Genomic DNA, 19,176 nt, shown 5'->3' on the forward strand with positions numbered 1-19,176 from the left:
GTTTTCCATGCAAAATTTATGGTAGCATTTAAATTAATCACGCAAGGTGATTTACTAAGGTTTGCGCTTGTATATTTACTGGTGTTTGCGCCATTATTTATTTTTTAGATGCTAATTTGCACTGCTCTTGGTAGACTGCGTCTGTGTTCTTTTAATTTGCGGGTCGTCAGCAGATCACGCGCTGAACTCCCATCTGTGCTGTTTTGGAATTGCGCTCTCACGCTAATTTGCCCCGTTTAGTAAATCTGGCCCAAAATAATATTATCAGCATAATTTAAATGAAAATTAATGCAGATTTGATTTGTGAAATAGAAATATAAGCTTAAATATTTCCTCTTCATTGTATTTCAAATTTGTTTTAGATTTAAATTTTTTTCACCTTTCAAATAATACATGAAAATAAGATTTAATGCAGTCTCAGACTTTTGTGGTATGCGTAGGAGGTTGGATTTTCATCTTCAGACGGCACTACAGCTGCCCACAATCCACCTACTTACTATACATACTACACACAAAACTGGAAAGCACTTGTGAAAATTGCATGCTGTTTTGTTGTCAGACTGCAACACAACCTAAAGGACGCAGGATGCATGGGATGTGTTTTTAACAGTCTACTGGAAAAACAAAATCATGTTTCTGCAGATTCTGTAGATTTCCCTCCAAAAACTATATGTAGAAAAACATCTAGATTCCATCTGGACCTAAAAACCAGTGAAGAACAAAAAATCCAAAACAAATTTGACCAGTATGCAGGACACCACTGTGTTCCTATAACTAAAACATCTAGGAATACCTGTCATTCTCTAATGACGTTGCATGAAAGTTGAGGAAACACGGTCATACAAATTCCATTAGAAACATTGTAATAGATTTCATTCTGTTCTGTTGGACATGATCCATGCATACTCAGCAAACCAAACTGGAAAACAAATCAGCCACCGTGAATTGACCTAAAATACTCATTGGATCTCAAATCCGTCTTTGAAGGAAAATCCCTAGATGTCGACAGTCAGGGGAGGCATATGCAATCTCAAAGAAAACTTCTCTAAACAGCCTGAAGACAGAGCGCTCTCAGATTCACTACTGAATGTGGTTTCGTGAAGTAGACAAACAAATGAAAGGAATGTTCTTGGTTTAAAACAAGTTAAGCTCTACTGACAGATACTGTGGCGTGCTGTCGATTACCACTGAAGATCACTTCAACTTGTTCCTCAGTTTGTAAAAACATGGCAAAAATCATGATCATGATCAGCTGACACTAATGCACAATTATTTACACGAGTACAAAAACTTAAATGAAAAATAAAATAAAAAAATCGAGCTAAATATTTTAAAAAATATAAAAATGAAACAAAACAAAATATAAATCCTAATTCAAAATATTAAAATAATAATATTATAGTATATAAAAGTAAGACAGATACAGCATAACAATTTTTGAGAAAAGCCAGTTAAAAAGTATTCTGGGGCTCAATTATCAGATAACAGTCAGAGCGGGACTGTCAAATAGATAAATGTATATATAAAACACTTAAAAAAGTGCACTGAAGAGCTTAAAAAAAAAGAAAAAGTATGTGAAGCTTATTAAAAATTGTGATGAAGTTTCTCAAAGCACATGCAGTACTTTGCAAATACTCATATTAACATCCCTTTCTGGCATCGTTGCACACATTGTGTAAAAGCTAGTGGTTAACCAGCATTATATGGTCATGACAGCTGACTCATGGAGTTTAAAGACCAGATATTAAAGACTGGACCCTTGAAACTGAATTAAATTAGAATTCAGGCAGTAAACAGACTTTGAGCTTTACTGATACACTAAAAGCTAGTTTGGTGGCTGTTTGACAGCCAATCAACCTCATCAGATCAGTAAGAGCCCTTTGGTACCTTCTCATCATAGACGATGCCAGGCCGAATCTCTGGAGCCTGGTACCCGGGCGTGCCCTCGACCCCTAAAGCTCCCTCGTGAAAGGACTGCCGGGAGATGCCGTAGTCGGACAGCTTGATGTTTACAGAGTCCTCCGCGTCCAGAGACCACACCAGAATGTTGTCAGACTTGAGGTCACAGAAGATGATGTTCTTCTTGTGAAGATATGCCAGGCCTGTCACGATTTGATAGGCCACTTTGAAGGTGAGCATGTGGCCCAGCGGCATGTAGAGAGAACCTTAGGACAGTCAAGCAGAAAGGACAGATGTAAATTTCAGTTTGTTTCTCAGACGAACCCATGATATGACCTTGTATGGACTACTTTTATAATGCTTTTATGACATGAGGGTTAAGGTTGGATATTGAGAACCGATTCCATTTTAGAAACAGTGATTTGATAAGAAACACGCATTTCGATTCCGCTTATTGGTTCCTGTGTGCGCATTTTAATGTAATTTAAACCATTCAAGCACAAAATCATTATTGGAATAGTTAAAATTCAAACAATAACCAACACTAACATAAATGATGATACATTTTTTTGTTTATGTAACTTTTAGATAATTAAAATTTTATTGAACCACTTAATGTGGCACAGAGGATCGGAGCAGTTTTTTCTTTTAAGGTTTGCTCAAGTCTGACACCATTAAAAGACTGAAGCATAACATGTTAACAAACAATTGTCTCACAAAAATAGTCTGATGGTATATTTACTACATTGTCTGAAAAATGTTATGCAGATCTGAAAGAAACTGCTAAATTGATATAAATAAAAATAAAAATATATAGAACAATGGGTGTGTGTGTGTGTGTTTATATTTAAATATCAAAATTTATAACAAATGTATAATGAATTATAATATTGCCTGATCATTAAGGCTGATCTTTATACATTTAGTATAAATGTAAAAATACAGGCCAGTTTCTGTGCCAATGTGTCACCTTTCGCTTTCTCTTCCAGGATGGTGTTGAGGCTGCCCAGCGGCGCCAGCTGCAGGGCGAAGCATAGCGGGTGTATGCTGATGCCCACCAGAGCCACGATACACGGGTGCTGCAGAGAGTGGAGCATGCTGGCCTCCTGACGAAACTCTGAGAAGCTCCTGGCAGCGTCCATGGACTGCAGGTGCTTAACCATGGTGTCTGTGAAGAGATACATTCAAGATGGTATTATTAAGCTGCAGGCCTGAAGAGTTCAGCTCAGACTTTTACCTCAGGTTATGGAATAATTATCGATGATGAGTGAAAACACATAAGCATGTGAATCTGGAACTTTACAAAGATCTCTGTGTATATATATATATATATATATATATATATATATATATATATATATATATATATATATATATATATATATACGAATAAATGAAAAAATGAATACATCCAAATTTATTGTTGCCAAAAGTATTTCTAGAGTATTGAAAATTATGGCATGTCTTATTTTATTCTTTAATACTTGCTACTGTTCTGTATTATAATAAAATAATAAAAGAAATAGGCCAGATGTTTTTTCTTGTATATTGATTATTTGTCTTGGATGTGCTGGCAGCACATACTGTGAGGTTAAAAGAGCAGAGGTCAAGGATCAGGTTTTACATAACGCATACTGACCTTTCCCATTAAGCAGTACAGTAAAAAAAAAATCTAATCCAGTCTGAGACCTCAAAGAGGAAACCCTAAACTGTTCCCTGAGCTGAAACTAAAATGTTCTGATTTATAGCTGCAGGGTTTTTAATGGCTCTGGTTATTCACATGTACTTAATCTGAGCTGGTCTGGGGTCAGCGCCTGTCACTGTAAAGTCTTAATGAGCACCGCTGCAGTTTCTCTCCTGCTGTGTCACACATCACCGTAAAAAGTTTGTTTTATGCTGCAACGGTAGCTTGAAATAATACGCAGAAGTCTCAATGCTGCTGAAAGGAGTTTAACATGCTTTTGGTTAGTGACCGTGAGTTCCAGGGCGCAAAAAAAAGATAGTTTGCGCTGTACAGACATGATTTATGTTGGGTTGGCTGACGGATGACCGGGCTGCCGTGTGTCTTTGGTTATTTCCACTCAAATTTCACAACTGACTCATGGAGAACTGAAGTCTGCTACTTCAGGCCAGTTTTTACTGACAGCATTTCCTACTTGCATAAATCAAGATCTATACTAACATCAGTGTGTTTGGGTTATTTCACCATGTGTTTCTTTCAGAGTAGGCCACAGTGTTTTATGATGTTTCACTTTTTCGTCTTCTCCAAAACAATCAGGAGAAAAGTGAACTGAAATCAAATCTACAATGAAAACAGTGATGTGAGAGGACATGTGACTTCCTCTTACAGTACATGTAATGCTCCTTCCCAATATACTTTTTTGAGAAATGTAATGTTAAAATCTCTCATTATAAAGCAGATATCTCTGACTCCAAAATCTGTTTGGAAAAGCCACAAGGTGATTTATTTGTTTTTCCATCCTTCTATTGTCCAATTTTGGTGAGCCCATGCTAATTGTAGCTTCAGTTCCCTGTTCTTAGCTGAAAGGAGTGTTTCCCGGTGTGATCTTCTGCTGCTGTAGCCTATTTGCTTCAAGGCTCGACGTGTTGTGCGTTCAAAGATGATCTGCAGATCTCGGTTGTAACGAGTGCTTATTTGAGTGACTGTTGCCTTTCTATCAGCTCGAACCAGTCTGACCTTCAAAATTATTACATGTGTTTATGACAAAAGCACCTTTAACATGTTTAAATTATATTTGTTAATATTGTTATTGAGCTTTTCTTTGTAATATCTATTAATCAATCTATTTTGAAATATGATCATTCTCTGTCTGTATCTATATCTACACTAACACTTTAACACTATTCTATTGCCGGCTTGTATATTGATTATTTGTATTTGTTTGTTTTTTTGGCACAAAAACAGATGAGGATTCTGAAAGCTTCCTCAGAGGCCTCATCCAAAGGGCAGATGCCATCCGTTGTTGTCATTGGTTACCATAGGGCACTACTTTACAGACCATAAAACTTCAGTACATGAATGCACTTGACAAAAAGATGGGAAACTTTGAACAGGAAACGTCTGGAATTCATGAAGAAGATAAACTTTATGTCATAAAAGTAAATGTCTAGATTTATTAGGAGTCTTTATTGTAAAAAAAACTCTAGAATGAGTAGGAAGGAATAAATCAACAGAGATGTAAAACCGGGAACCGCTGAGAGACCAATTCAAACAGCAGTGAATGCTGACAAAGAAATAGTCCACATAAAACGGCTGCTGATGAAGAGAAACCTGCAAACTTAGTTTTTTTTCTTCAGTTTCCTGCAGGAGCTCTCTCTCGCTTGCAGTGTACGTTATGACAAACTACACATCATAAATAGTTCGGAAACATTTCACAGGATTAGAGGAAGCGGACGGAGGAGCAGAGAGAAAAGGCGAGAGGCCTTCAAGGTCAGAGAAACGCAGAAACTAGTGGAGCGTGACACAGCTCAGAGGAAAATCATTACATTGAGATGTGCTGTCAGCATTGAATCTTGCTGCTGTAAAACAACAGTTTATAAAGTTTGATAACTGTGTTAGATTTTTCCCTAAACCTAACTACGTACCTGGGTCTCCTCTACAATCGACGTCCCCGAACGTCAACAGTCGACGTTAGTTTCCTATTTCTAGCGCGTCTACGCGTCGACGTCGGCCGAGTCTAATCCTACAGTATACCCTAGCGCATCTACAGTCGAGGATCTCAGACTAATTTCAGAGAGAATCCCACCAGTAAACACGAATACAACAGGTTTTATAGAATAGGGGCATGGCGAAAATGACATGATACATTACATAATTCCCTACAATTTGATTTGTTCTTCATAGACAAACCCTTCTGTTACTAGGTAGCCTACTTCATAATCACAAGGTTTGAAAACTAGACATCTGTCTAGTTTCATTTCCCATATTTGTTATTTTTACATTCACACAACCAAAGTCACGAGTTTTCGCCAAAGGGGAAACATACATTTAAAATTCAAAAGCATATGAATGTTGTACCTGCAAGAAAAACAAATGTTAGTTATAATTAATTAAAAAGTCCATCACATAACTTATTACAGAACTCCAAACCTCCCCCAGTAGATCATTATGTTTTAAAGAGGTTTATTTTGCTTTGTTCAGGTATGCGATCCACTAACTTGTAAAAAAAAACAACAACAACAACAATAATAATTATCATCATCATCAAACTAATTTAAATTAATTATTTTAATCATAAAAAACTTCTTGGGTTACAGATGTAACCTAGGTTCCCTGAGAAGGAGAACGAGACACTACGTCTGAACAAGACGCTATGGGGAATGCCTCAGTGTGACCGGTGTCTGAAGCACATGTCTAAACACGACAATTGTATCAGCCAATGACGTCACTACCAGTGCAACCGCAAGTATAAAAGGGAACCTGAGCAACACGTCATCGCGTGTGTGGCAGGCATCCCAGAGGTATGGCAATGAGACGCAGTGTCTCGTTCCACTTCTCAGGAAACCTAGGTTAGATTTGTAACCCGAGACGCTTCCTTTCGAATGGGAACTCAGTGCATCTGAACAAGACGCTATGGGGAACAAATACCCACTCTGCCATGCTGAGGGGAATGCATGCCGTATCGGCTGTGACTATTCACTAAATAATCTGACTCTCCTTACCTTACCCTCGGAGTCAGGTTCCCCAAAGGCAGTCACCAGCTTGCTGTCAGTGACACTATTCCCTAGGGCCACAGCCCAAGCTACATACCCTAAAAGTCCTAGGAAAGTCCTTGCAGGGCCAAGTGACAGCGGTAGGCATAGCTCTAAGGTTTTGAATCATTTACCTACAGAAAGATTCCTTTGAGGAAATATGGCCAGGATCAGAAAAGAGACCCTGGCCTGTCACTTCAGGGGGACATAAAAGCGTCAACCCCTAGGATTGCCAGGGAGGCTGACTCCTGCTATCCTAGCAACCTACAAACTATCTGCCCAAAGCAGAATCTCTAGATATAGCACTCACACAGGCCTCCGAAGAGAAGGTATTGCAAACAGGCAATAATGACTTCACACTGGATTCCAGAAAATGAAGTCCTAGAAAGCAGACACTCAAGCATATCGACTCTCTAAGTGAGGACAGTAACTCAGTCCAAAAAAGGGGTTCTCCAGGACCTGCAGAGCATTGACGTAGCTCTGGGGGAGCGGAATACTCCACATAATGACCCTTATAAAGACCCTGGTCCAGGTCCCTCAGAGTCAGCAGATTGGCTTGGTATGCTTGCAGCCCCAGCCTGACCTGCTGCCATGTATGCCCTGCCATTTAAGCGAGATGTAACTCTAAAGGCTTAGATGGCAGGGTCGGAGCATTCAGTGTCAATGTTTCCCCCTCGTGGGCGTCTCTTCAATGGGAGGCATTGACACGTATCCGTGCTCACGCATGCCCTCGACATTATCATAATTAGCATACTGAAATAAATGAATGCAGGCTTAATACAGCTTCTTTCATGCTCTGCCAATCTTTGTATGGCGATCAGGAAGAAAGGGAAGGCTCACAGGACTCGGGAAGTTATGTCCAGATACAAATCGCTTGTCTAATCTGCAAAGAGCGACTCCCTCTTTCTCGAGTTCCATAACCTCCAAAAGCTCCTCATACACGGGGCAGGCAGGCTGAGATGGCTCATCCTGCAGTCGCTGAGGCGAGGTTGTCCCGGTTCCCTCGAGAAGAGGGACAAACGAGAGCGGAGCATTCATCTCGAAGCTTTTCATCTGAAAACGCGCACAATGCATGCATACAGCTTTCTGCAGCCTAAGTTTTTTTTCTACTTGCTCAGGTGAGCCAGTTCACATTTTTACCTGCCCAGCTAAAATGCACAAAAAAGTTATTGTTTTCATTGTTTTTGACCCATGTAACCTTGTAAACAGTGCTTTAAGATTTTCAGGTAGGTCTAATGGTTAAATATAAAAAAAACTGAGTAATTTCTTGAATAATTTCTGTATCTGTGCAGTTAAACACAGCAAAGTCTTCACTGCATAAATTATTAATTGAAGAATATAGATTAATCCTTATTAAAGCTCTGAAAGTTATTCAGTCAAGAGCAGTGACTGGTTCTCTGTCTTCTTGTTTGATTAACATTAATGAAACAGACAGCTACAGGTTTATTAGGCTGCTGTCACTTTAAGATCTGAAGCACATGAATAAGATCTGACACACATCCTATTTTCTCACAACTCTTTACGTTCATTTAACACTTTTTAACTCTTTTAAGACTGCTTAGGAGGATACCCTACAAATCGGGAATTTTGACAATTTTGTGTGTTTTGTGTTTGTGTGTCTGAAGCGGCAATCTGTGCTCGCGTTTATTACTGTTTTTACATTTTACTGTTTAATTACAGCCTTGGTGAGCATTTAGATGAAAAACTATTAACAAACAAAAATTGCTAGCGCCATGTCTATCGTTTGCTTTGGTAGTAGCTACAAAAATAATTGTATTAATTAGTATTTTTGTCTTTTTCAAACTATAATTTGCAGAAAAAAGCTTTTCCAAGATAATAACTTGTTTCAATCTCATTAAATTCTGCAGCTCACTAGGTTTTGGATTGGAGAAAGAAACACAACAGGAGGAATCCGGTGAAGATTAGCGTTTCTCTGTTAACAGGAAATTCCATCAGTTACAGATGCTGTGCGTCCCACTGCGAGCCTCGAGTAGAACGACAGCACTTTGACCTCTGACCTTACTTACGCCTGCTGGAACACATGGCTTACTTTCCCCAACTGATCACCTCTGACTTTAAAATCGTTCATCGAGCACATCGAATGCAAATCCAAACATTGCAGTGAGAGGAACTAACGGATCATATCCTAAAGATAATAATGGCTGCTTTCAGAGGAACTGCAGGGGTCAGTACAGGAGAGTAAAGTACCTGTGCTACTGTTGAGCGACTGCTGCCTGCATTTCTTGAAGTGGAAGCATTTAATAGCCACTGGATGGCCTCTGTATTTAGCTCTGTAGATGATGGTGCCGCTGCCACCCTGACCCAGGATCTCTGCTTTCTCTTCACTCCACAGCAGATCACTCTTCAACAAGAACAACCTGAAACAGACATATAGATGTTTGCACTATGTGTGTACACTACATTTGAGATTGATTCGATATTGAATAATTAAACTTTTTTTTTATTGAATTTAGCAAGATGACTAAATTGATTAAAAGTGACAGTAAAGACACACGTATAATGTTACAAAAGATTTCTATTTCAAATAAATGCTGTTTATTTGAACTTCATCGAAGAATAGTGAAAATTATTATTATTTTTTTTTTTAAATATTAAGTAGCTGTTTTCAACATTGATAATAATAAATGTTTAAAAGCAGCAGGTCAGCATATAAGAATGATTTCTGAAGGATCATATGACTGAAGACTGGAGTATGATGCTGAAAATTCAGCTTATACAACTGCAAATAAATGCAGTCTTGGTGAGAATAAGAGACTTTTAAAACATAAAAAAAAAACGGTACAGATCCCAAACCAAACATGTATTCCGACTTTTGATCTCTATCATTAACCATCAGATTTATTCTCTCTTTCCAGCTCCATTCTTGTGGCTGCTGTTGAATCAAACCCAATGTCTGTCAATTCAAAATGAGTCCATTTAGTCAGCTGTTATTTCCTAATCATTTCCATTAAAGCTCCACATGAGAACGTAATTTCATTTGACATGTGCTTTGAACTGCCCCGCTGACTGATGGTACGTACAGATGCTTTTAATGCTCTCCTTCCACAGAACTTCCTTTTTGGTGTGTGATACAAACTTGCGGCAAAGAATTAACAGGAAACACTCATTTATAAGACATCAAGCCAAGAGGATTATACTGTTGGCATAATTATATCAAATAACTGGTAAAATCATTCATCCCTTCTGTATAATTAAAGACGTCTCCAGGCCACACTGCTGTTGTAATGAAGTTCATGCAAATCTTTTGTTTTTGACTCAAGTGTTTCATAATGTGAAACTGTTTTTGTTCAGATGCCTGACAGTGTTGCTATTGTTAATGTTAACTAAAAGTAAAACTATAAAAAAATAACACTGATGCCAGACTTATCAGAAATTTGTTATGAATAATCTTATCCTGTGTCTTGCGTCCATCAAGTTCTCATTTATTTAGTATTTAATTTGCTCTATTATCCAAAAATAGACCTTCTTGCATGATTATTAAATCTCATGCTGAATTTCCAGGAAAAATAACTATATTCTGACATTCAGCATGACTGATAAGATTTGGTCACACGGCCCATGTATAAATGCACGTACACCACACTTACAGTTTAAATATAAGATGCAAACTTGCCGATGTAGTTGTTGGTCTGAATAAATAAGGTTTATCTGCAAGCAAAAAAAAAAAAATGCTGATCATGTCAAAACGAGTTAATGCTCATTAGGGCTGATATTCACAATAGGCTTGTTATAAAGTTTCTTCAAAGAGAAAGTTTAAAGGTCACCATTTGTGAGTAAAGCAATTTAACTCAAACTTAATTCCAAACTCTATTAAGAACATATTCCAGTACATCCGGTGTTACAGTGGCTCTGTTTCAAATGCTAGCGAGCTGCCTCAAAGTGTATTGCCTACATAGGCAGCATCATAACTAAAATGAAACCTCATAATTGACTGATGTAATACTCTAATGATAAATGCATAGCACATTTAATTATTGTTTAATTAGGTACTTTGAGTCATTTCAACTTTCTTTTGCGAAAAACAAAACTTATATTTCTGTGGACGCTGGCGATCATATTTTATGTGTTTTTCGCAATCGATTGCATGATTCACAAAGAATAAACAGGAAGTCACCTTGAATGTTGCCCAAAATTAGATTTCTAATAATTCAGCATAAATTCGCAGTCTAAAAATGCTGTCTACTTGACACAGCTCACTGGGGTTTAGAACAGAGCCAATGCGACAAAATATCACGACATATTTTTTGTTTTAATGATCCAAATCGACCCTTTCTTAATGCATCTTCCTAATTTTAATGTGAACAAACCATCAGTGTATGTTATTCCAAATGAATAAAAAATGGTTGTTTTGATAAATCACAATATAAAAACTTGCTCAGTCTGATCATGACATCACAAATTCAGCTTCCTTTTTATTTAAATCCTGATGGATAAAATTAGGTCTCACCCAACATTTCAACATTAGTTGTCAACAAAAATTTGAAAACATTTTAGAGTCTGGGTTGAACTAGTAGCTGGCAGTTCTATTTCCCAATGAACATGCAAAACTAAACCATGAATGCATTATAAGTCACTTTGGATGAAAGCTTCTGCCAAATGCACAATTGTAGTAACCTTGATTTATCAATTCATAATTATGTGATTTTCAAGTCCTAATATAAAGTATGACGTCCCACAGAGACTTATTCAGCCCTTTGCCGCATAGGGACCTCTTCAAAGAGATTTGTTTGACGTGGCTCAAAGACAAGAGCTGCAGTTCAAACCCTCAGATTCTTCTTCCATTTTAACTTCAGAATTAATAATCCAATTTATGTGATGTACCACAACCACACAGAGAACACACATCTCATGCCAAGACAAGAGCACGGCAGCCCACCGAAAGCCTTGTTTATATTTTTTACTTCAAATATTAGGCATAAAAAATATTGAGTTGTGTTGTACTGACTCTTGCATTTCCCACAATATATGTGGTCTTTTAGATTTTGTATTTGTAATTGGATTTATTCACCAATTTGTTGCATTCGTGCCTAAAATTGTCATATGGTGTGACATAAAAGTTATTCTATATAAAATGAAAATGGGATATACTCTCCCTAATTAACTAACTTCAACATAAATAGTTTTCATTACTATCTTAAGATTTAACATTTCTTTTGTGCAGATTCATTAGATTTTGTATTGTTTTTCTAAACCATCATGCAAAGTAAGTCATCTCTCCTCAGCCTTTCCAGATATTTCAGATTAATTATGTTAAACCCGGTTATAAATCTATGAAAATGCTTGTGACTCTTGCTGATACTATTTCTCTTGTGTTCCGTTGACTTTTTTATAATTTATAATTAAGAAAGTATACTGTTATATAAGTATAAGTTTACTGGCACAATTCTGAATGTCACACCAAATTATATAGTGTCACGCTATATGATGAACTGCACCACTCCACAATTTGTCAATGCAAAAAACTGTATTTTATTTGCATTCAACATTCAATTAATTCAATTCAGTTAACATTAATCAAAAAAACATACTAACATTGTTTTAAAACTTTTAAAATTATAAGAAACTCATAAATATGAGTAAATCAAACACCATCTCACTTCAAGAACATTAAATTAAGTATAAAATTGAAAAGAAATACATTTATTGTATAGGTAATTTAATGATCACTATTAAACATTCACTATTATCATTGAATATGTTTTGAATAGTTATTTATTTATCATTAAAAAAGGTGTATGTAATATTGTGTGACAAAAATATCATATGGTGTGACTTAGAAAAACAGTCAAACCATATGATACAGTGTCACACCATATGACGTTTTGCTCAGTTAAGCTAATCTCTTGGTTAACTAAAAACAACTAGCTTATACTTAGCATGTAAATTGCCACATGGCAGGAATGATTTTTAAGAATTAATAAGTAAAATTCGTATAAAAGTGTTTCATTTTTATGTAAATAATGTCACACCATAAGACACAAAACATTGACCACTAGTGAGCATGTCAGATACAGAGCTTTTTAATTAAAAATTAAAAAGCCAGAACTCAACTCTTGACCTTGCAAACCACTCCAGAGATGACACTGCAACTTCCTGGTTGAGTGTGGACCTCTTCATCATAATGATGTCCAAATTATTGCCCGTTAAAAATATAGATTGCAGTGTCTCACCACATGAAGCCCATTTTACGGACAAAATGTATTTGGCCAGAACTTGCTTTAAAATCATACACAGACATCAACACTTTCTGTGTCTGTTGAAATGGCCTAATTCTGTTACTTAAGCTGTAAATCTATCAATTATTTATACTTTGCTGATATATATTGTCATATTAGTAAGGTCACACATATCCCGGACAGTCACACCACATGACAATTTTGATGTTTAAATAAAAATTTGAAGTAGAGGTCTTTATACACCAACTACAGCTATGGTATGCTGTAATAATATCTTGTCTGAGGAACAACATGAAGATATATATTTTTAAAAAATACCCATTTTTATTAGGTTATGACATCATGGACGGGTAGAATTGCATGTCATGTCTCCCACCCATATATATATATATATATATATCGCTTATATATATACATATATATATATACCACTTTCGCTTTCAGAACTGCCTTAATTCTACGTGGCATTGATTCAACAAGGTGCTGAAAGCATTCTTTAGAAATGTTGGCCCATATTGATAGGATAGCATCTTGCAGTTGATGGAGATTTGTGGGATGCACATCCAGGGCACGAAGCTCCCGTTCCACCACATCCCAAAGATGCTCTATTGGGTTGAGATCTGGTGACTGTGGGTGCTATTTTAGTACAGTGAACTCATTGTCATGTTCAAGAAACCAATTTGAAATGATTCGAGCTTTGTGACATGGTGCATTATCCTGCTGAAAGTAGCCATCAGAGGATGGGTACAGGGTGGTCATAAAGGGATGGACATGGTCAGAAACAATGCTCAGGTAGGCCGTGGCATTTAAACGATGCCCAATTGGCACTAAGGGGCCTAAAGTGTGCCAAGAAAACATCCCCCACACCATTACACCACCACCACCAGCCTGCACAGTGGTAACAAGGCATGATGGATCCATGTTCTCATGCTGTTTACGCCAAATTCTGACTCTACCATCTTAATGTCTCAACAGAAATCGAGACTCATCAGACCAGGCAACATTTTTCCAGTCTTCAACTGTCCAATTTTGGTGAGCTCGTGCAAATTGTAGCCTCTTTTTCCTATTTGTAGTGGAGATGAGTGGTACCCGGTGGGGTCTTCTGCTGTTGTAGCCCATCCGCCTCAAGGTTGTGCGTGTTGTGGCTTCACAAATGCTTTGCTGCATACCTCGGTTGTAACGAGTGGTTATTTCAGTCAAAGTTGCTCTTCTATCAGCTTGAATCAGTCGGCCCATTCTCCTCTGACCTCTAGCATCAACAAGGCATTTTCGCCCACAGGACTGCCGCATACTGGATGTTTTTCCCTTTTCACACCATTCTTTGTAAACCCTAGAAATGGTTGTGCGTGAAAATCCCAGTAACTGAGTAGATTGTGAAATACTCAGACCAGCACCAACAACCATGCCACGCTCAAAATGGCTTAAATCACCTTTCTTTCCCATTCTGACATTCAGTTTGGAGTTCAGGAGATTGTCCTGACCAGGACCACACCCCAAATGCATTGAAGCAACTGCCATGTGATTGGTTGATTAGATAATTGCATTAATGAGAAATTGAACAGGTGTTCCTAATAATCCTTTAGGTGAGTGTATATAGAACGGCCCGGTCCTGCAGATTTGCCTTATACAACATCAGGAGGATCAGGATTCCTATTGGTGCAACTCCTTGTCCAAGCTCTTGTTCAATCCAGACTGGACTATTGTAATGCTCTCTTGGCAGGCCTTCCAGCATGTACTGTCAAACCTCTGCAACTGATCCAGAATGCTGCAGTGAGAGTGGTCTTTACCAAGCCGAAAAGAGCCCACGTCACAACTCTCTTCATCCATTTGAACTGGTTGCCAATAGCTGCTCGCATCAAATTCAAGCCATTGTGTTCGCCTACAGAACAACCATTGGCTCTGCACCCCTATTCCTAAACTCACTACTTCAGACCTATGTGCCCTCCAGAAGCTTGTATTCTGCAAGTGAACAGCACCTTGTGGTGCCATCCCAAAGAGGCACAAAATCCCTTTTACGGACCTTAAGCTGGACTGTTCCCTGTTGGTGGAATGACCTGCCTAACTCAACCCAAGCTGCTGAGTTATATATAATACTGTATATTTTCATGAAACAGCTGAAGTTGCATGTTACTTCATCAATACTTGACCCGTTTATATATATATAATGGGTAAAGTATATATATATATATATATAAAAACTTGCTAAGTGTACGGTGCTAGACTAACTGGGACTAGTCACAGCACTTGCATATTGTTGCCCTGTTGTTGATTTGATTGTTTCGATTGTTCTCATTTGTAAGTCACTTTGGATAAAAGTGTCTGCTAAATGATTAAATGTAAATGTAAAAAGATGGTTCAAAACTTCATGCTGAAATCTTACCGTGAAGGGAAGTCGGTCATGAAGAGCTCAGGCACCAGCTCCTGTAGCGGCACAGGCTGTTTGGGATGGTTGGGGCAGGTGATGTGCTCCTTCTCCACAGCTGCCAGGACACAGTCCTCCATGTTGAAGTAGTGGACAGTGCTGTGATTGGAGCCGGACAGAGGCAGGGGGTCGGACATTTTGGGTACAGAGCTGCAGTACGGACAGGGAGCGTACTGCTCGATGAGACGAGAGCCGTCACTTTCGCTGGCTGTCAATGCTGACCAGGCGAGAAGGGTAGAGATAATTATGAGCATGTAATGCTAAATGCAAGTATGTACTGTATATGGATGCTGATTTTTATATAAAAATAGACATAATCATGCTTAATTAAAATGGCTTATTATAACAGGATTTTTTTTCAGCCATTTGACAACTCTCAATATACATCTCAATATATTTTCAGCCATTTGACAACACTAAATATACATCTCAATATATATGTATTTTCTCAGAAATGGCTTAAAAGGGTGATTTGTTTATCAAGATTAAAAAACATTACATGCATCTGTTAATAATCTCTCACAGCAGTTACTGTAGTTTGTTTACACACAAACATTTGTGTAGAGTAGAAGTCCTGATGGGTAACTGGTGACTTGAGCAGGTGTGTGCTGATGCGTCAAGTATAATTAACAAGCTTTGTGTGGATTAATGAATCAATCACTGCTGCAGTATAAACTAAAGTATGACTCACCCCATCTATATGAGTTCAGTGTGTGTGTTTGTGCTGCACCTGTGTTACTGACTGACAGTGTGTTAATAGTGTGAAGCAGCTTAGCACACTGACACAGCAGACTTCCACACTGAATGTACTGCAACAAACAGCTGCACATCCGTATTAATACCCTTCGGTTATGGGTGTAGGATGTTTGTCAAGATATCATCACACTTGATACCCTAATTATGATGCTATTTTAGTCTTTTTGTTTTCGGTTGGGCTTCTGTCTTATGACTGCAAGTGATGTCGTCACTTTTGTTTTGCATGGAGACACTCATATTATATCATCTTAGACTAGTACTGTCACAATGTGCATCTCAAACCGCATTTCAGTACTGCTTCTAACTGGAATAATTACTACTGGTTCAGTCGTAGTCATTGATAAAAATGTATTACTTTCAACAAATATTTAAGACTCTAAATCCCACATTTGAAGTTCACATTTAAATGCTGAAAAAAAATATTATGAAGTCATATAACCAAGCCTAATAAATGTAAAAAAAAATTATAGTTTTTAATTACACTGTAATATTGAATGGCTATAATTAATGTTTATTTCATTGAGACATAGTGTAGCTGTATTAGTATCACTGATTCTGGCCTTCATTCATAAAAAGATGCCATTAAACAAGTATTTACAATATAGGCTATGGTCTTTATGCTTTTCTCTAAACTTTTCCACGGACCCCCTAGCACTCTCTATGGCCCCCTGGGGGTCTCCAGACCCCAGTGTGAAAAACCCCTGCACTGGAGGATGCATGTTATAATCTTATTACCAATACAGTTGCAATGATGAATATACTTTTCAAATGTATGGGCTAAAGTGGCGTTTTCAACCGCAATGCATTGTGTGGTTAAATTAACACATTCAGAATGAAGTACAAAGTCTGCAATCCACCCACAAAGGCCTGTGCATGAAATTAAATATCTAAGAGATCTATAGAGATCTCTGTGGACTGGGATCTGAGAAACTCAATCACAATTGGAGGAGTCCTCACCAGGAAACCACTGCTCTATGAGGGAGTTAACGTGATCGGTGATGAAAGCCATCGCAGAGAAGTCCCTCGTCTCCGACTGGCAGATAATCTTGATGCCTCCGCTTTTCTTTTTCTTCCAGTTTAGGTCAGATGACTCTACGCTGTGGGCGAGAAACAATGTGAGTCTTTTCTTATATGAATCTCTGCACACACTAGTGTTAGGATCTGAGTCAGATGTTCATCAGTGTTATTTTAGTATTATTTATATACTGTTATAGCTTTATCAATATTTTAAAGTTTTCATTGTAATTTTTGTTTAATTTTAAGTAATTTTGTTATGTACTTTATTCAAATTTTTTTTAAATAATACTGATTAGGTTGAATTTATTTTAATTTTAGTTTTAGTTTAGTTTTTATTTCCAGTAAGTAATGTTTAGTGCTTCAACTTATTTCATTCTGTTGCCAAGGAAACATTTCTCACTTTCATTTAAGTTTTCATCTAATATTTATTATTTATTTGATTTCAATTAACAAAATTGTTTTAATTTTACTTAACGAGAATTGTATTAAGTGTATGTAAAGCATAAGGTAACATTTTATGGACACATTTTTAAAACAACACCACATGTATCCCTTGCAGAGAAGGTAGTCCCATAATGCTTTACAGCAAACTCCGTAAAAGTATATCCACAATGACAGATACAGTATTACTTCAGTATTATTTATTATAGTATTTATTAAGTTTAAATTTTCATTTGAGTTTGTTTTAGTCTTTTTTTCTGTGCTTTTAACATAAAAAAAAAAAAAATTATATTTAGCTTTAATTTTTTTTTTGTACTTTATCTTAAAGGGGTGGTTGATTATGATTTCACTTTTCTAACTTTAGTTAGTGTGTAATGTTGCTGTTTGAGCATACAAAACATCTGCAAAGTTACAATGCTCAAAGTTCAAAGCAAAGGGAGATATTTGGCTGGTTGGGACTACATGACATTCCTCCAAGGTTAGTGACATCACCAACCCTAACATTTACATAAACCCCGCCCCCGGAATACGTTTTATAGATTATCAAGACAGAATAAGCTAATCAATGACTAGAAGATAACTACACATAAGCTAACATAAATTCACCAACTAACCATTCAGAAACGTCCTGTTGCATTCTACATGTTGTCACTTTCTTCTTGAGTATCTCCATCATTGTCTGACTCCGGTTTGAACATAAAAGGCTAAAAGTTTTAGAAATTTTCAGTGCATGTCTGTGTGAGTGCAAGCTGTTGTATCTCCGCCCTCTGTGCCGGGAGCAGCAGCTCGTTTGCATTTAAAGGAACAGACACAAAATGGTGCGTTTTTGCTCACCCTCAAAAATTAACAATTTTAACATGCTATATAAAGATATCTGTGGGAATTTATTTCAGTTTCAATTATTCTAATTTTCATTTAAGTACTTAAATGTTTACATTTAATATTTCTATTTTATTTTATTTTAGCTTTAAAGGGCACCTATTATGTAAAATTCACTTTTACATGGTGTTTGAATATAAATGTGTTTTGGCAGTGTGTACACAACCACCCTATAATGATAATGATTCACCTAGTGCTATTTTTTAAATCCTCATAAATCATAAAGCACTGTATCAGAACAAGCCGTTCTCAGATTCGGGGCAATGTGACATATGGTCACAGCACACAGAGGAACGTCTGCATCTGGCTGCATCTGGTGCCGTGTGCCAGACTGTCTTTTATACTCCAGTCCTGTTTTACACCATAGACCTGGTCTGTTTGTCCAGTGTTATGACTCTTAAGGATAATTTTACAATTTTTTGTAAAAAGTGCCCACTGGAATTTTAAAATAGTAGAGACAAATTCTAAATATTATAATATTAAATCAATTAAGCAGAGGTGCTTGATTGTTTTATTACTTTTGATAGTTCAGAAACACCTGCAGATTTTAAATCAAGGTGCAGACTTGGTTTAATTCATTTGAATGTTCGGAGTTTAATCTTTAAAATGGATATGGTTCGTACTTGGGCACAGTCAACTGATGCGGATGTGATTGTTCTAACTGAAACTTGGCTGAACAAATCGGTTTTAGACAAGGATATATGTTGTGGAAGAAATTTAATGTTCTATTATGTTTGCACTTAATTATATTCATAGAATCTTTGAAATATGATGGTAATTAGATTAATGTGGTGACCGGACAAAAGTTAATGTGACAATGTATGACCGAGACAGAGTCTCCACTAAAGGAGA

The 19,176-nt window shown here is 37.1% G+C and overlaps 2 protein-coding genes across 2 annotated transcripts in view; both read right to left on the reverse strand.

Moving 5' to 3' along the window:
• LOC308687382 (uncharacterized protein) overlaps positions 1–19,176 on the reverse strand; it is a 439,906-nt gene that overhangs the window by 58,300 nt on the left and 362,430 nt on the right. The gene's annotated exons all lie outside the window — the stretch shown is intronic.
• The window catches only part of lrrk1 (leucine-rich repeat kinase 1), a 102,562-nt gene that overhangs the window by 29,848 nt on the left and 53,538 nt on the right, over positions 1–19,176 (reverse strand). The window contains exons 23-27 of the mRNA XM_081393904.1: positions 16,945–17,084; positions 15,190–15,448; positions 8,821–8,990; positions 2,870–3,067; positions 1,888–2,165 (exon numbers count right to left, since the gene is read on the reverse strand). Coding sequence (XP_081250030.1) covers positions 1,888–2,165; positions 2,870–3,067; positions 8,821–8,990; positions 15,190–15,448; positions 16,945–17,084 — 1,045 coding nt within the window. The remainder of the gene's footprint in view (positions 1–1,887; positions 2,166–2,869; positions 3,068–8,820; positions 8,991–15,189; positions 15,449–16,944; positions 17,085–19,176) is intronic.

Source organism: Scardinius erythrophthalmus, assembly GCF_964197995.2.
Source record: "Scardinius erythrophthalmus genome assembly, chromosome: 2".
In the NCBI taxonomy this organism is placed as follows: Eukaryota; Metazoa; Chordata; class Actinopteri; order Cypriniformes; family Leuciscidae; genus Scardinius; species Scardinius erythrophthalmus.